General features: G+C 42.4%; 1 protein-coding gene across 2 annotated transcripts in view; it reads right to left on the bottom strand.

Moving 5' to 3' along the window:
• The window catches only part of mkk6c (MAPK kinase 6c), a 56,250-nt gene that overhangs the window by 7,332 nt on the left and 29,962 nt on the right, over positions 1-18,956 (bottom strand). Inside the window, 5 exon segments of one of the 2 annotated variants that reach the window (NM_001136550.1) lie at positions 920-965; positions 2,906-3,045; positions 3,699-3,776; positions 9,297-9,424; positions 9,859-9,910. In NM_001136550.1, the coding sequence (NP_001130022.1) occupies positions 920-965; positions 2,906-3,045; positions 3,699-3,776; positions 9,297-9,424; positions 9,859-9,910 (444 nt within the window). 2 annotated transcript variants of the gene reach the window in all.

Raw genomic sequence — 18,956 nt, 5'->3', positions numbered from 1 at the left:
AAAATCTAAATAAAGTGGGGAGATTATTAAATGGGGAGGTGTGTCTCCCAACCCCTCCTGTCTCAGCCTCCAGTATTTATGCTGCAATAGTTTATGTGTCGGGGGGCTAGGGTCAGTCTGTTATATCTGGAGTATTTCTCCTGTCTTTTCCGGTGTCCTGTGTGAATTTAAATATGCTCTCTCTCTTTCTCTCTATCAATCGGAGGACCTGAGCCCTAAGACCATGCCTCAGGACTACCTGGCCTGATGTCTCCTTGCTGTCCCCAGTCCACCTGATCGTGCTGCTGCTCCAGTTTCAACTGTTCTGCCTGCGGCTATGGAACACTGACCTGTTCACCGGACGTGCTACCTGTCCCAGACCTGCTGTTTTCAACTGTCTAGAGACAGCAGGAGAGGTAGAGATACTCTCAATGATCGGCTATGAAAAGCCAACTGACATTTACTCCTGAGGTGCTGACCTGTTGCACCCTCGACAACTACTGTGATTATTATTATTTGACCCTGCTGGTCATTTATGAACATTTGAACATCTTGGCCATGTTCTGTTATAATCTCCACCCGGCACAGCCAGAAGAGGACTGGCCACCCCTCATAGCCTGGTTCCTCTCTAGGTTTCTTCCTAGGTTCTGGCCTTTCTAGGGAGTTTTTCCTAGGGAGTTTTTCCTAGCCACCGTGCTTCTACACCTGCATTGCTTGCTGTTTGGGGTTTTAGGCTGGGTTTCTGTACAGCACTTTGTGCTGATGTAAGCTGATGTAAGAAGGGCTTTATAAGTACATTTTATTGAAATTTGATTGATTACAAAACATTATGTATCACTGGACTAAGTCTGCCATCTAGTGGTGAACTAATAGTAAATGCAAGAGGACACATTATTGTGTCCACATAACGGGAGATCTCCTAAGTTCAAAACACACTCACCATGAGTTCTGGGTAGTTTGGCCGCTCTTTGGAATTTTTCTTTAAGCTGAGAATGAAAATGGGCAATGAGATAGAAGATTAGATTAGTAATATCTGGTAACGTATCTCCCAGTCCAGGCACACTGAATGATTGCATCAGCTGCAAGCGAACGTGGAACAGTTAACAGGGTAAAAATAATAGTTGCGAAGAAACGAGAGAGACAGAGATAATAAAAAAATTGTAGTAAAGTGTTCAGCCTGTGATCTATCCTCCCTTCTGCCATGTGGGAGTTAATTCGCTCAGGGGTAAAAGCAACAAAAAAAATCCCATGACTGAAACTTAAGTGGATCTTAGATTGATTATCTGGGGCCAAGTTAACGTCTCCTTACTGAAACTGATTGATTGTCTGGGGCCATGTTAACGTCTCCTTACTGAAACTGATTGATTGTCTGGGGCCATGTTAACATCTCCTTACTGAAACTGATTGATTGTCTGGGGCCATGTTAACATCTCCTTACTGAAACTGATTGATTGTCTGGGGCCATGTTAACGTCTCCTTACTGAAACTGGATCTGATTGATTGTCTGGGGCCATGTTAACGTCTCCTTACTGAAACTGGATCTGATTGATTGTCTGGGGCCATGTTAACGTCTCCTTACTGAAACTGGATCTGATTGATTGTCTGGGGCCATGTTAACGTCTCCTTACTGAAACTGATTGATTGTCTGGGGCCATGTTAACATCTCCTTACTGAAACTGGATCTGATTGATTGTCTGGGGCCATGTTAACGTCTCCTTACTGAAACTGGATCTGATTGATTGTTTGGGGCCAAGTTAATGTCCCCTTTCATCTAAGAAAGTCATGACCATCATGCTTTTAGAGAAAGAGGCTAATTTTGTACATATTAAACTGCGAGATTGCCCAATTCCAGTCCCCTTGCTTAGAGGGTCCGGGGTCTTCCTCGAGCTAATTTGTATGTGGAAGGACTGAAAAGCTCAGTTCTGGTGACTTTTTAGAAAAGACTTTCCACCTCCAAAATGTTTTAAATAATAATGATGCTGACACCATCTAAAATACAATTTCTATACATGGCCTATATTATCAGATGTGCTGTTAGCAATAAGCATGATCAACTTTAGCCTAACATGCAGCATAGTTGGGGTTTATCCATCTGCATTTACCCCATTGGACACATCCAGATTGTCATTATTAAGAATACTAATAACTGTATTATAAATATGAATACATATAATTATTCACTCTAAAATGTATTAATTAATTTTGTGGATTCTATTACAAAGTATGTCATTTTCCTTTTAAGACGCAATTTCCTCTTTAAGAGTTATGTTGTGCAGCTGTGCCTAATGGATACTAACGAAGGAAGTTATTTCTGATTTCCTATCATTTGGCAAAAGCAATCGGGCCTGGGTAGAGTTGGGCCTGAACTTTGTGGGCATGGTTAGGGTAGGGTCTGAACTTTGTGGGCATGGCTGGGGTAGGGTCTGAACTTTGTGGGCATGGTTAGGGTAGGGCCTGAACTTTGTGGGCATGGCTGGGGTAGGGTCTGAACTTTGTGGGCATGGGTAGGGCTGAGGCTTAAAATTCATGCCTGTGAGGTAAGAGTATCCCCAATGCCCCCTTTTACATGTTTATAGACCACTCTTCCACAGGAGGATATAGTCTCCATTCAAGCCAGAGGAGAGGTTTACTCAGGTATTCCAATTTCCTATTGTCACATAAACAGTTGAGTCACCGGGGTATAAAACAATGTTGTTGATCCACTGCTGGAAAGTCCTGCTTTAACATCTGACCCGGCTGAATTAAACCACAGCTCTACAGCCTGGAGGGACTAGATGATGTACAACTAGCCTGGTCCTAGATCTGATGTCTTGCCAACTCTAACTGTCGTCTCTGTCATAACAAGCATGACAATGACCATAGAGTTGGAAAGACAGCCCAAACAGATATAGGACCAGGCTTGCTTTACAGGGAGAAGAGAACATACCACAGGGAGGTGAAGTCAACCAACTCAGGGGAGAACTGGTCAGCAGGGAGCTGGGGCGATGGTTCCTCCACCACCTGCTTCAGCTGCTGGAAGGGCGTGCCCCAGGAGTCATAGGGAAACCGCAGGATGGCCAGTTCAATCTGAAGAAGGGGGCACAGGTATATGAACGCATCATTGTATTACCGTACATAAAATGCAGAAAACGAAATATTACGTAGATAAAAGCCTGAAATTGGGTGGTTTATGACCCTAGACAGTATTACATTACTGAAAACAACCATAGGCAGTTGGAGGACCATCACATTTATTTTAAAAACCAAAACTGTTCTTGGGTGTGACACAGTTCAGGACGTGCAAATGAGAGAGGTAGGAATATGTAACAACTCTCCTAATAAAATGTCTAGACACCAGTTAGTCTAGAGCAGAGCCGTTGTGTGTCATCGTGTCTCACAGAGAAGGCAGGGCTTTTCTTGAACATGAAGAACCTGTCCTATATGAACAGCAATGCATTTCAATTCAATAGAACTCGATCTGCTCACTTAATGCTATTACTGGCAATGAATACAACGTACTGGTTATATAGTGAAGACATCATTCAGGAAAAATAAAATACAATTATTTATCTGTGGTTACTGTACCTGCACCTTACGGTATCAGAGGTTGCTAGTTTAAATGTAGAAAAAATAAAATAAAAAATAGACCTACTAGTGTAATAATCACATAACAATTTTGTTATAATAAATTAATCTGCATAAATATTCATAATAAAAAGTTATATAAAATAGAGGCTCACCATAGTGATTCCTAAACTCCAAATGTCAGACTTGACGTTGTAGCCTTTCTGATTAGTCTCTGGGTTGATCCTCTCCGGCTAGGGGACAGAATGACACACACACACACACACACACACACACACACACACACACACACACACACACACACACACACACACACACACACACACACACACACACACACACACACACACAGAAAGACAAAGAACGAGACACGGGTGACATCACTTTAGCGTCGCTAACTGACAGTTGTCCTAGACGACCCAACCTCCTCCGTCATCTGTACCTCTTCAACACACACAGCCCAGTCTGTTCTCTGAGCGCTACCATGGCCCTAAAAAACTGCCTCAGCCAATCAAAGGCTCTGTGGACACACTGTTTGAGCACACTGGAGGTTATTAAAAGGGTAGCGATCATAAACATTACCACGTGTAACATATGGATTTTCATTAGTATACACATCAAAAGGCCCAATGCAAAGTTACACCTCTAGTTTCTATTTTTTACATAATTATTAAGGTTATAACATCTTTTTTTCGTTTACCTTTTACCCCTTTTTTCTCCCCAATTTCATGAAATCCAAATTGGTAGTTACAGTCTTGTGCCATCGCAGCAACTCCCGTACAGACTCGGGAGAGGCGAAGGACGAGAGCCATGCGTCCTCCGAAACATGACCCTGCTAAGCCGCACTGCTTCTTGACACACTGCTCTCTTAACCCGGAAGCCAGACGCATCAATGTGTCGGAGGAAACACCGCACAACTGGCAACCGTGTCAGCGTGCATGCACACGGCACGCCACAGGAGTCGCTAGAGCGCGATGGGACAAGGACATCCCGGCCAAACCCTCACCTAACCGGGACGACGCTGGGCCAATTGTGCGCCGCCTCATTGGTCTCCCAGTTGTGGCCGGCTGCGACACAGCCCGGGATCGAACCCAGATCTGTAATGCCTTAAACTGCTGCGTCACTCGGGAGGCAAAACCGATCCGAATTCTGAAGCATGCTGAAGGAAAATGTTTTTCCGGCGTGTGATGTAATATGGAGGACCGGCAAGCCAGCCTATTCCCGAAAACATCATGTTAAATTTCACTGCTATGCGGACGACACACAGCTGTACATTTCAATGAAACATGGTGAAGCCCCAAAATTGCCCTCGCTAGAAGCCTGTGTTTCAGACATAAAGAAGTGGATGGCTGCAAACTTTTAAACTCGGACAAAACAGAGATGCTTGTTCTAGGTCCCAAGAAACAAAGAGATCTTCTGTTGAATCTGACAATTAATCTGGATGGTTGTACAGTCGTCTCAAATAAAACTGTGAAGGACCTCGGCGTTACTCTGGACCCTGATCTCTCTTTTGAAGAACATATCAAGACTGTTTCAAGGACAGCTTTTTTCAATCTACGTAACATTGCAAAAATCAGAAACTTTCTGTCCAAAAATGACGCAGAAAAATTAATCCATGCTTTTGTTACTTCTAGGCTGGACTACTGCAATGCTTTACTTTCCGGCTACCCGGATAAAGCACTAAACAAACTTCAGTTAGTGCTAAATACGGCTGCTAGAATCCTGACTAGAACCAAAAAATTGTATCATATTACTCCAGTGCTAGCCTCCCTACACTGGCTTCCTGTTAAGGCAAGGGCTGATTTCAAGGTTTTACTGCTAACCTACAAAGCATTACATGGGCTTGCTCCTACCCATCTTTCCGATTTGGTCCTGCCGTACATACCTACACGTACGCTACGGTCACAAGACGCAGGCCTCCTAATTGTCCCTAGAATTTCTAAGCAAACGGCTGGAGGTAGGGCTTTCTCCTATAGAGCTCCATTTTTATGGAATGGTCTGCCTACCAATGTGAGAGACACACTCAGTCTCAACCTTTAAGTCTTTACTGAAGACTTATCTCTTCAGTAGGTCCTATGATTAAGTATAGTCTGGCCCAGGAGTGTGAAGGTGAACGGAAAGGCTGGAGCAACGAACCGCCCTTGCTGTCTCTGCCTTACCGGTTCCCCTCTTTCCACTGGGATTCTCTGCCTCTAACCCTATTACAGGGGCTGAGTCACTGGCTTACTGGTGTTCTTCCATGCCGTCCATGGGAGGGGTGCGTCACTTGAGTGGGTTGAGTCACTGATGTGGTCTTCCTGTCTGGGTTGGCGCCCCCCTTGGGTTGTGCCATGGCGGAGATCGTTGTGGGCTATACTCGGCCTTGTCTTAGGACGGTAAGTTGGTGGTTGGAGACATCCCTCTAGTGGTGTGGGGGCTGTGCTTTGGCAAAGTGGGTGGGGTTATATCCTGCCGGTTTGGCCCTGTCCGGGGGTATCGTTGGATGGGGCCACAGTGTCTTCTGATCCCTCCTGTCTCAGCCTCCAGTATTTATGCTGCAGTAGTTTATGTGTCGGGGGGCTAGGGTCAGTCTGTTACATCTGGAGTATTTCTCTTGTCTTATCCGGTGTCCTGTGTGAATTTAAATATGCTCTCTCTAATTCTCTCTTTCTCTCTTTCTTTCTTTCTCTCGGAGGACCTGAGCCCTAGGACCATGCCTCAGGACTACCTGGCATGATGACTCCTTGCTGTCCCCAGTCCACCTGGCCGTGCTGCTGCTCCAGTTTCAACTGTTCTGCCTGCGGCTATGGAACCCTGACCTGTTCACCGGACGTGCTTGTTGCACCCTCGACAACTACTATGATTACTATTATTTGACCATGCTGGTCATTTATGAACATTTTAACATCTTGACCATGTTCTGTTATAATATCCACCCTGCACAGCCAGAAGAGGACTGGCCACCCCTCATAGCCTGGTTCCTCTCTAGGTTTCTTCCTAGGTTTTTGGCCTTTCTAGGGAGTTTTTCCTAGGGAGTTTTTCTTAGCCACCGTGCTTCTTTCACATGCATTGCTTGCCGTTTGGGGTTTTAGGCTGGGTTTCTGTACAGCACTTTGAGATATCAGCTGATGTACGAAGGGCTATATAAATAAATTTGATTTGATTTGACATAATGTAAACTCCAACAGAAATAACTTCAAATGTAGAACTTCAACTTAAACCAAATCGTTTGCACTGATGACTACTGGTTTCAATTTCATTTTCAGCCAACTTAGAAGCAAATACTTTATGAATGTATCATTACAAATCAACTCGCAAGGTTGCTAGCCAACTAGCCTGCTAACATTAGCCCTACCAGCCGTGCATGAGTCAGCCAGTTGCTATCAACACCTAGATTACAGCTGCATTAAAGTAAACCAAAGTTTTGAAAATACATAACACCATCTAACCAGTTATCAAAGAATGCTAGCTATATGCAGTTAACTTAGCCAGCAAGCTAGCCAGCCAGCTAACGTTAGCTATTTAGCCAACTAGCTATTAGCTTAGCCAGCCTAGCCAACAACCACGGTTATGGTCGGCAAGCTAGAGCCAAACTACTGGAGACCAGCTAGAACACAACTAACACAGCCAAAACATAACCGCAGATTAGAAGCAAAGAGAGAAAGCGAACTAAAATGTAATATAAATGTACAGCAGACTAACAGATCCCATGGTAAAACTTTGAAAAGAGTGCAGGCGAGGGGGAGACAGGAGCTTTGCCGGGCCGATGGAGTCAGGGAAACCCAAAATAGATAGATTCCAGATGTCCGTCAGCTAGCGCGCTTGCACTAAGTCAAGGTGGAAAAAGTTACCAAACTGCCCTAGGCTACTTCAGAGACCATGCCGAAAAGTTGACAAAACAGAAAGGAGAACAGACGAGGTACTACACAATTAGAACAAGCAGGTATGATTTTCTCTTTTGTTTTTAGCCCACGGCAAAAAGGTACCTGAACCTGCCATGCTAATGATAATAACACAGCCACAAAGTCTGAAGGGCATGCTGCATTGATGCACATGCCCCATCTGCTCCTTGTTTGATGGATTGTAGCTCACCACTGCCAACAGTTGGTCTGGAATGTAATTACATGCTAGCATGGCTACTAGCTAACATTAGCCAGCTTGAGCTAGATTCCGAGCTAGCATACAAACTCAGTAGCACAGACTAGATTAGATCCTCCACATAACTTTGAGAAATAGGGCATTGTGTAAGCTTAGAAGATGTGCAGAAATAAGTTCATAAATATGTAATAACCCCAAAATAACTATGTTTGTACTTATAGGTAACCAGATCGTGACTAGAACTAAGTTACTAAGTCAGTGTTTTCACATTGGTGAGTGACAACTCATGCGTTCTACCCTTTAAGTGCATGACTATTGACATAACAGACCTCCAGCACTTACACATATATGGTGTAAGTGGCCAACTCAGCTCTGCTCAGTCAAACTTATTAGGTTAATTAATTAAGAGTAACAAATCCAAATCAACATTTTATTTGTCACATGTGCCAAATACAACGGGTGAAGACTTAACCGTGAAATGCTTGCTTATGCTCCCTTCCCAACGGTCCTTCCCCAACGGAGTTAAAAAAAATGATAATACAAAATGAACAAATAGTAACACAAGGAATAAAATAAAACAAGAGTAGAGCCAAATCAAGGAAATACCAGATCAATGTGCAGCTATATACAGGGAGTACCAGATCAATGTGCAGCTAGCTATATACAGGGAGTACCAGATCAATGTGCAGCTATATACAGGGAGTACCAGATCAATGTGCAGCTAGCTATATACAGGGAGTACCAGATCAATGTGCAGCTAGCTATATACAGGGAGTACCAGATCAATGTGCAGCTAGCTATATACAGGGAGTACCAGATCAATGTGCAGCTAGCTATATACAGGGAGTACCAGATCAATGTGCAGCTAGCTATATACAGGGAGTACCAGATCAATGTGCAGCTAGCTATATACAGGGAGTACCAGATCAATGTGCAGCTAGCTATATACAGGAAATACCAGATCAATGTGCAGCTAGCTATATACAGGAAATACCAGATCAATGTGCAGCTAGCTATATACAGGGAGTACCAGATCAATGTGCAGCTAGCTATATACAGGGAGTACCAGATCAATGTGCAGCTAGCTATATACAGGGAGTACCAGATCAATGTGCAGCTAGCTATATACAGGGAGTACCAGATCAATGTGCAGCTATATACAGGGAGTACCAGATCAATGTGCAGCTATATACAGGGAGTACCAGATCAATGTGCAGCTATATACAGGGAGTACCAGATCAATGTGCAGCTATATACAGGGAGTACCAGATCAATGTGCAGCTATATACAGGGAGTACCAGATCAATGTGCAGCTATATACAGGGAGTACCAGATCAATGTGCAGCTAGCTATATACAGGGAGTACCAGATCAATGTGCAGCTAGCTATATACAGGGAGTACCAGATCAATGTGCCGGGGTAACAGCTATTACAGGATGTACCAGATCATTGTGCCGAGGTATGAGGTACTTCATGTATCATATCTCTCTCCTGAAACAGTTCTTCACTGAGCCAGCTTAAGCCTAACTACACTCTTTGATTTTTATTGAGTAGATTTGACCAATAGATTTATTTTGTCTCTTTTAAATCCCGGAAACCTCTCCTACTACACACCCACCCACCCACCCCCACACAACCGCTCACCCACAACCACCCACCCCCACACAACCGCTCACCGCCATGTAGGGCTTGCAGCCTGCGTCCATGGTCTTGGCCACAGAGTCCACCAGGTAACCACTGATCCCAAAGTCACACATCTTCACCTGCCCTTGGGTGTTGATCAATATGTTGGATGGCTTCACATCTGAGGGGAGAGTGAGTGAGCGAGTGAGTGAGTGAGTGAGTGAGGAAACAAAACAGAGAAATAGAAGAGTGGCGTGAGATGGAAGTGAAAGAGAAATCACAGATTTTGGAGTCCGTTAGTCCAATACAGACCTACTGTATAGCATCTTTTAAAGTGATTTCCTTAGCCTCAGCAACATAACTACGAAGCAGTATATCTGTCTCGCTCAACACAGCCCACAAAACACATATGTAAAAATGCTATGTAAAATGTTGTTTCAAGTAACATCGTTGTTTTTGTAACGTCGCAAACAGATGTGGCAGGTTTCTCCGCTAAAGCTTCCAGATTTAAAAAGATGGACACTAGTGCAAACTGTTTTAAGGTGTACCCAAGAGAGAGATATACATAACATACCGTATATAAAACGTTCTATTTAACTCTGTGCTTGTTCTTACCTCGGTGGATGACTGACAGATTGCTGTGCAGATGTTCCAGAGCCTTCACTGTCTGTAACGAGGGAGGTTGGAACATTAGAACAGAACACATCAGCAGCTGGAGAAGGATATCAACATGAGGAATGCAGGTCTAACTTCCCAGACATACCCATTGGTTTGCATCTAGTATTTATTCATTCTTAGTATATTAAACATCTAGCATGAATTCAGTCATTTTGTACAGTAATAGCCTCTTGGTCGAGAGACTGGCAACATGTTAATATACTGAACAAAAATATAAAACGTAACATGTAAAGTGTTCGTCCCATGTTTCATGAGCTGGAATAAAAGATTGCAGAACTTATTCATACGCACAAAATTTCTCTCAAATGTTGTGCACAAATTGTTTTACATCCCTGTTGGTGAGCATTTATCCTTTGCCAAAATAATCCATCCACCTGACAGGTGTGGCATATCAAGAAGCTGATTAAACAGCATGATCATTACAGAGGTGTAACCTTGTCCTAGGGACAATAAAAGGCCACTCTAAAATGTGCAGTTTTGTCACACAACACTATGCCACAGACGTTTCAAGTTGAGGCAGTGTGCAATTGGCATGCTGACTGCAGGAATGTCCACCAGAGCTGTTGCCAGATCATTTAAAATGTTAATTTCTCTACCATAAGCCACCAATGTCATTTTAGAGAATTTGACAGTACATCCAACCGGCCTCACAACCACAGACCATGTGCAACCACACCAGCCCAGGACCTCCACATCCGTCTTCTTCACCTGCGGGATAGTCTGAGACCAGCCACCCGGACAGCTGATGAAACTGTGGGTACACACAACCAAAGAATTTCTGCACAAATGGTCAGAAACCGTCTCAGGGAAGCTCATCTGCATCTGCTTGCCGTCCTCCCCAGGGGCTTGACCTGACTGCTGTTCGGCATCGTAACCGACTTCAGTGGGCAAATGCTCACCTTCGATGGCCACTGGCACGCTGGAGATGTGTGCTCTTCACGGATTAATCCCAGTTTCAACTGTACCGGGAAGATGTGTGGGCAAGCAGTATACTGATGTCAACGTTGTGAACAGAGTGCTCCATAGTAGTGGTGGGGTTATGGTATGGGCAGGAATAAGGTAAGGACAACGAACACAATTGCATTTCAGTGATGGACATTTTAATGAGATTGTCGTGCCATTCATCACCTCATGTTTCTGCATGATAATGCACTGCCCCATGTCGCAAGGACCAATTCCTGGAACCTGAAAATGTCCCAGTTCTTCCATGGCCTGCATACGCACCAGACATGTCACCCATTGAGCATGTTTGGGATGCTCTGGATAGACGTGTACGATAGCGTGTTCCAGTTCCCGCCAATGTCCAGTAACGTCACACAGTCATTGAAGAGGAGCGGGACAACATTCCACAGGCCACAATAAACAGCCTTATCAACTCTAAGTGAAGGAGATGTGTCGCGCTGCATGAGGCAAATGATGGTCACACCCGATGCCGACTAGTTGTTTTCTGATTCACACCCAAACTTAAAAAAATAAAAAAATAAAAAAAGGTATCTGTCACGAGCATATGCATATCTGTATTCCCACTCATGTGAAATTGACAAAGGGCCATACATAGAATTGTGTATGTGGGGTACAGAGATGGGTTGGTCATTCAAAAAAATCATGTTAACACTATTATTGAACACACAATGAGTCCATGCAACTTATTTAGTGATATGTTAAGTACTTTTCTACTCCTGAACTTATTTAGGCTTGCCATAACAAAGAGGTTGAATACTTATTGACTGAAGACATTTCAGCTTTTCATTTGTAAAAATTTTGAAAAACATAATTACACTTTGACATGATGGGGTATTATGTTTAGGTCAGTGACAAAAAAAATCTACATTGAATCCATTTTAAATCCAGGCTGTAACAACAAAATGTGGAAAAAGTCAAGGGGTGTGAAAGATTTTTCAATTTATCGGACATTTGAGAAATTTACCGGTCATCTATATGCACTGGGTGAGTAACACATTAGGCCGTCCACTAACAAAACCATCATCATCAATAAACAAGGGATATTGGCCAAATGAGCCACATTTACGTGTCCTTAAAAACAGCCTATAACTAATTACAAAAACACTATTCCTTGTGTTTTCATCTGTAGTATATGTAAACTTTATAGCCTATTGTCGGAGATTTGAGCACTAAATGCATCAGGGCATTGCGTGTAGGGCCCGTTTGTATTTATTATGGATCCCTATTAGCTGCTACAAAGGCAGCAGCAACTCTTCCTGGGGTCCGCCAAAATTAAGGCAGTTATACATTTTTAAAAACATAATACATTCATTACAGAATTCACAACACAATAAGTGTGTGCCCTCAGGTCCATACTTCACTACCACATATCTACAACGCAAAATCCATGTGTACGTGTGTGTATAGTGTGTATATTATCATGTGTGTGTATGCATGTGTCTGTGCCTGTGTTTGTGCTACTTCACAGTCCCCGCTGTTCCATAAGGTGTATTTTTATCTGCTTTTTAAATCAGATTTTACTGCTTGCATCAGTTACCTGATGTGGAATAGAGTTCCATGTAGTCATGGCTCTATGTAGTACTGTGCGCCTCCCATAGTCTGTTCTGGAGTTGGGGACTGTGAAGAGACCTCTTGTGTCATGTCTTGTGGGGTATGCATGGGTGTCCGAGCTGTGTGCTAGTATTTTAAACAGACAGCTCGGTACCTTCAGCTTGTCAACCAACACCTCTTACAAAAACAAGTAATGAGGAAGTCAATCTCTCCTCCACTTTGAGCCATGAGAGTCACATGCATGTCATTAATGTTCGCTCTCGGTGTACTTTTAACCTGTTAGGGCTAGGGGGCAGTATTTGCACGGCTGGATAAAAAAAATGTACCCGATTTAATCTGGTTACTAATCCTACCCAGTAACTAGAATATGCATATACTTATTATATATGGATAGAAAACACCCTAAAGTTTCTAAAACTGTTCGAATGGTGTCTGAGTATAACAGAACTTATTTGGCAGGCAAAACCCTGAGACATTTTCTGACAGGAAGTGGATACCTGATGTGTTGTATTACCTTTAAACCTATCCCATTGAAAAACACAGGGGCTGAGGAATATTTTGGCACTTCCTATTGCTTCCACTAGATGTCACCAGCCTTTACAAAGTGTTTTGAGTCATCTGGAGGGAGATCTGACCGAACAAGAGCCATGGAACGATGATGGCCCATTAGACACCTGGCGCGCGAGTTCATGTTGGGTACCCTCGTTCCAATACGTTATAAAAGAGTATGCATTCGTCCACCTTGAATATTATTCATGTTCTGGTTAAAAAGGCCCTAATGATTTATGCTATACAACGTTTGACATGTTTGAACGAACGTAAATATATTTTTTTCCCCTCGTTCATGACGAGAAGTCCGGCTGGCTTAGATCATGTGCTAACAAGACGGAGATTTTTGGACATAAATGATGAGCTTTTTTGAACAAAACTACATTCGTTATGGACCTGTGATACCTGGAAGTGACATCTGATGAAGAGAATCAAAGGTAATGGATTATTTACATAGTATTTTCGATTTTAGATCTCCCCAACATGACATCTAGTCTGTATCGCAACGCGTATTTTTCTGGGCGCAGTGCTCAGATTATTGCAAAGTGTGATTTCCCAGTAAGGTTATTTTTAAATCTGGCAAGTTGATTGCGTTCAAGAGATGTAAATCTATAATTCTTTAAATGACAATATAATATTTTACCAATGTTTTCTAATTGTAATTATTTAATTTGTGGTGTTGACTTGACTGCCGGTTATTGGAGGGAAACGATTTCCTCAACATCAATGCCATAGTAAAACGCTGTTTTTGGATATAAATATGAACTTGATAGAACTAAAAATGCATGCATTGTCTAACATAATGTCCTAGGAGTGTCATCTGATGGAGATTGTAAAAGGTTAGTGCATCATTTTAGCTGGTTTTATGGTTTTGGTGACCCTGTCTTTGACTTGACAAAACATTACACACAACTCTTGTAAATGTACTGTCCTAACATACTCTAAATTTATGCTTTCGCCGTAAAACCTTTTTGAAATTCTAAAACGTGGTTAGATTAAGGAGATGTTTATCTTTCAAAGGGTGTAAAATAGTTGTATGTTTGAAAAATTAGAATTTTGACATTTATTTGGATTCAAATTTGCCGCTCTTGAAATGCACCTGCTGTTGATGGAGTGCACCACGGGGGGGGACGCTAGCGTCCCACCTAGCCCATAGAGGTTAAGGGCCAGCCGTGCTGCCCTGTTCTGAGCAAACTGCAATTATCCCTAGTCCCTCTTTGTGGCACCTGACCACACGACTGAACAGTAGTCCAGGTGCGACAAAACTAGGGCCTGTAGGACCTGCCTTGTTGTTAAGAATGCAGAGCAACACTTTATTATAGACAGACTTCTCCCCATGTTAGCTACTGGTTGTATCAATATGTTTTGACCATGACTGTTTACAATCCAGGGTTACTCCATGCAGTTTAGTCACCTCAACTTGCTCAATTTACACATTATTCACTACAAAATGTAGTTGAGGTTTAGTGAATGATTTGTACCAAATACAATGCTTTTAGTTTTGGAAATACTTAGGACTAACTTATTCCTTGCTACCCATTCCAAAACTAACAGCAGCTCTTTATTAAGCGTTGCAGTCATTTCAGTTGCTGTAGTAGCTGACGTGTATAGTGTTGAGTCATCCGCATACATGGACACACTAGCCTTACTCAAAGCCAGTGGCATGACGTTAGTAAAGACTGAGAAAAGCAAGGGGCCTAAACAGCTACCCTGGGGAATTCCTACTTTGACCTGGATTATGTTTGAGGCTTCCATGAAAAGAACACCCTCTGTGTTCTGTTAGACAAGAAACTCTTTATCCACATTATAGCATAAAGCCATAAGACATAAGTTTTCAGCAGCAGACTATGATCGATAATGTCAAAAGCTGCACTGAAGTCTAACAAGACAGCCCTCACAATCTTTGCATCATCAATTTCTCTCAGCCAATCATCAGTCATTTGAGTAAGTGCCGTGCAAAAAAAAATCCAGAAGTTTACTAAGGGTTGGTAAGAGGCTGATTGGTCAGCTATTTGAGCCAGTAAAGGGGGCTTTACTATTCTTGGTTAGCGGAATGACTTTAGCTTCCTTCCAGGCCTGAGGGCACACACTTTCTAGTAGGGTTAAATTGAAGATGTGGCAAATAGGAGTGGCAATATTTTCTGCTATGATCCTCTGTAATTTTCCATCAAGATTATCAGACCCCGGTGGCTTATTGTTGATAGACAATATTTTTTTAACCTTTTCCACACTGACTTCACGGAATTCAAAAGTACAATTCTTGTCTTCCATAATTTGGTCAGATATACTTGGATGTGTAGTGTCAGCGTTTGTTGCTGGTATGCCATCCCTAAGTTTGCTTATCTTGCCAATGAAAAAGTCATTAAAGTAGTTGGCAATATTTACATTACATTTTACATTTTAGTCATTTAGCAGACGCTCTTATCCAGAGCGACTTACAGTAGTGAATGCATACATTTCATACGATTTTTTTTTCTTCTTCTTTTTGTACTTGGCCCCCCGTGGGAATCGAACCCACAACCCTGGCGTTGCAAACACCATGCTCTACCAACTGAGCTACGGGGAAGGCTTTGTGATAAATGAGCCATCTGATTCAATGAATGATGGAGACGAGTTGGCTTTTTTCCCCAAAATTTCATTTAAGCTTTTTTCAATCTTTATAGAATTTATCTTTGTTTCATAGTATAGTTTATTTTCATTTAACATGATTTCTTAAATTTGCAGTACGTTTGCCAGTTGGACTCCCAGTTGGACTACCAGACTTATTTGCCATACTTTTTGCCTCATCCCTCTCAACCATACAATTTTTCAATTCCTTATCAATCCAAGGGGATTTAACAGTCATTTTCTTAATTGGTGCATGCTTATTAGTAACTGGAATAAGCAATTTCATAAATGTGTCAAGTGCAGCGTCTGGTTGCTCCTCATTACACACCACAGACCAGCAAATATTCTTTACATCAACCTATGAATCACTACAAAACTTATTGTATGACCTCTTATACATTATATTAGGCCCAGAGTTTGGAACTTTGGTTTTCCTAGATATGACTATTATATTGTGATCACTACATCCTATGGATTTGGATACTGCTGTAAAGCAAATTTCTGCAGTAAAGATGTGATCCACACATGTTGATGATTTCATTCCTGTGCTGTTTGTAAACACCCTGGTAGGTTGGCAGACCACTTGAACCAGGTTGCAGGCACTGGTTACAGTTTGAAGTTTTTTCTTGAGTGGGCAGCTTGATGAGAGCCAGTCAATATTTGACGTAGGCCTCCAATGTATTATATTAATATAAAAATATATACAGTACCAGACAAATTTGGACTAGTCATTCAAGGATTTTTCTTTATTTTTACTATTTTCTACATTGTAGAATAATAGAAAACATCAAAACTATGAAATAACACATATGGAATCATGTAGTAATAAAACAAATCAACATATTTTATTTGAGATTCTTCAAAGTAGTCACCCTTTGCCTTGACAGCTTTTCATACTTGGCATTCTCTCAACCAGCTTCATGAGGTAGTCACCCGGAATGAATTTCAATTAACAGGTGTGCCTTGTTAAAAGTTAATTTGTGTAATTGCTTTACTTCTTAATGAGTTTGAGCCAATCAGTTGTGTTGTGACAAGGTAGGGGTGTTAGCCATATTTGGTAAAAGACCAAGTCCATATTATGGAAAGAACAGCTCAATAAGCAAAAAGAAACAACAGTCTATCATTACTTTAAGACATGAAGGTCAGTCAATATGGAAAATTTAAGGAACTTGCAAAAAAACATCAAGCACTATGATGAAACTGGCTCTCATGAGGACCGCCACAGGAAAGGAAGACCCAGAGTTACCTCTGCTGCAGATTTCTGAGTTACCAGCCTCTGAAATTGTAGCCCAAATAAATGCTTCAGAGTTCAAGTAACAGATACATCTCAACATCAACTGTTCAGAGGAGACTGCATGAATCAGGCCTTCATGGTTGAATTGCTGCAAAGAAACCACAACTAAAGGACACTGTTACGCTCCCCAGTTTCTGTGTTGTGGGTTTGTATGTGTGTGTGGTTCAGGAAATGGCTTCCTGGAATCCTAAAGCAGCTGATTGGTCGGCTCCATCGCTAATTGGAGCTCTGACCCCTCCCTCTCGTCAGGGGAAACAGCTGTCTCTTCAATTACCAACTCCTCCAGCTTGATAAAAGCCAGTGTTCCTCCCTCAGGGAGGAGAGCTTCCTTTTATGTCCTGTGTTGGTTAGTACAAGTTTTGTTGCTATTATTTTGTAGCTGCTCCATCAGAGGTATGTGTATGCCAATATGACTTAGTGGTTTTGATTGTTGAAACTGTTCACTTAAAGTATTGGTAATTATTCTGTTTCATTTGTTCCCGGGGGATGGGAAATGCACCTTAGGAGTGTTTAGGCAAGAGGCCTGCGGGAATACATAACCCGTAGTATTGAATCTGTCTATGCACACTAGGTAAGACCTGGGCGGACCAGGGACTAACTTTTACTTTGGTTCCGTCCAGCCCCTTTTCCCCACATTACTGTGTTAAGGAATAATAAATTCCCAGTAAACTGTATATCTCTGCCTCCGTCGTCCTTCCCCGCACCTACGATCATACTTTTTTCACTCCTCGGGGAGTTGAGATGTAGCAGGGTGTTGTGTTCCCTCCTCCAAGAGGGGTACGTAATAGATAAGAGACTTGCATGGGCCAAGAAACACGTAGAATGGACATTAGATCGGTGGAAATCTGTCCTTTGGTCTGTTGAGACAAAATTTGCGATTTTTGGTTCCAACCGAGTAGGTGAACAGATCTCTGCATGTGTGGCTCCCACTGTGAATTACGGAGGTGTGATAGTGTCACCAGCAAAGTACCCCCAAATTGTCTGATTTATTTAGAATTCAAGGCACACTTAACCATCATGGATACCACAGCATTTTGCAGCGATAGGCCATCCCATCTGGTTTGGGCTTACAGGGTGACTACACCGCTCATGTCGCGTGTGCGAGCGTTGCAAATAAATTCAGAAATCTATTATCCAATTATTGCGCGTGCCAACGACGTCTGCGTTGCCATGGGCTAAAATAGAAGTCAGTTCTATTTCTGACGCAGATCGCGATCTGCAAGTCCTGCCTCTCCCATCTCCTCATTGGTTTATAGAAGCAGGTACCCACGTGCCATCTCCTCATTGGTTATACCCACGTGGGTGACTGAAAGACGAACAAAGTCAGTGGCGGTAATGCACTTAAATTTATGAAAGTTGCCAAGCGCAATATAAAGTCAAGAGAAGAAAAGGCCTGGAAGGAGAGATGACTAGAAATGATTTGGTTGACCGTTTTGTGTGGATTAATTGGCGGCGTAGATGACCTTCTGCATTTCAAGTAAAATAACTTTATATCCCAGGACAAATTAGCTAGCAACAGCAAGCTAGCTAAAAAGGACAAATTAGATAGTAAGTGCAAGCTAGCTAAATTCCCATAAATGTTTAATGCTTTTTGACCTGTCCCCAAATGAATATAATTGGTTCATATTTTGTTTTGATATTTTAACTTGCGTGTCGTGATTGCGCGATACCGCACGTGCACAGCCAGTTTGGGTTTCGTGTTTGAGGGACTATCATTTGTTTTTCAACAGGACAATGAACCAACACACCTCCAGGCTGTAAAGGGGCTACTTGACCAAGAAGGAGAGTGATGGAGTGCTGCATCAGATGACCTGGCCTCCACAATCACCTGACCTCAACCAAATTGAGATGGTTTGGGATGAGTTGAACTGCAGAGTGAAGGAAAAGCAGCCAACAAGTGCACAGCATATGTGTGAACTCCTTCAAGACTGTTGGAAAAGCATTTCCGGTGAAGCTGGTTTAGAGAATGTCCAGAGTGTGTATAACTGTCATCAAGGCAAAGGGTGGCTACTTTGAAGAATCTCAAATAATACAAATATTTTATAAGTTTTGGTTACTACATAGTTGATGT

This window comes from Salmo salar, chromosome ssa28 (assembly GCF_905237065.1).
Source record: "Salmo salar chromosome ssa28, Ssal_v3.1, whole genome shotgun sequence".
NCBI lineage: Eukaryota > Metazoa > Chordata > Actinopteri > Salmoniformes > Salmonidae > Salmo > Salmo salar.
The sequence above is the reverse complement of the archived record's forward strand: the minus strand, read 5'-3'. Positions and strand labels throughout refer to the sequence as shown.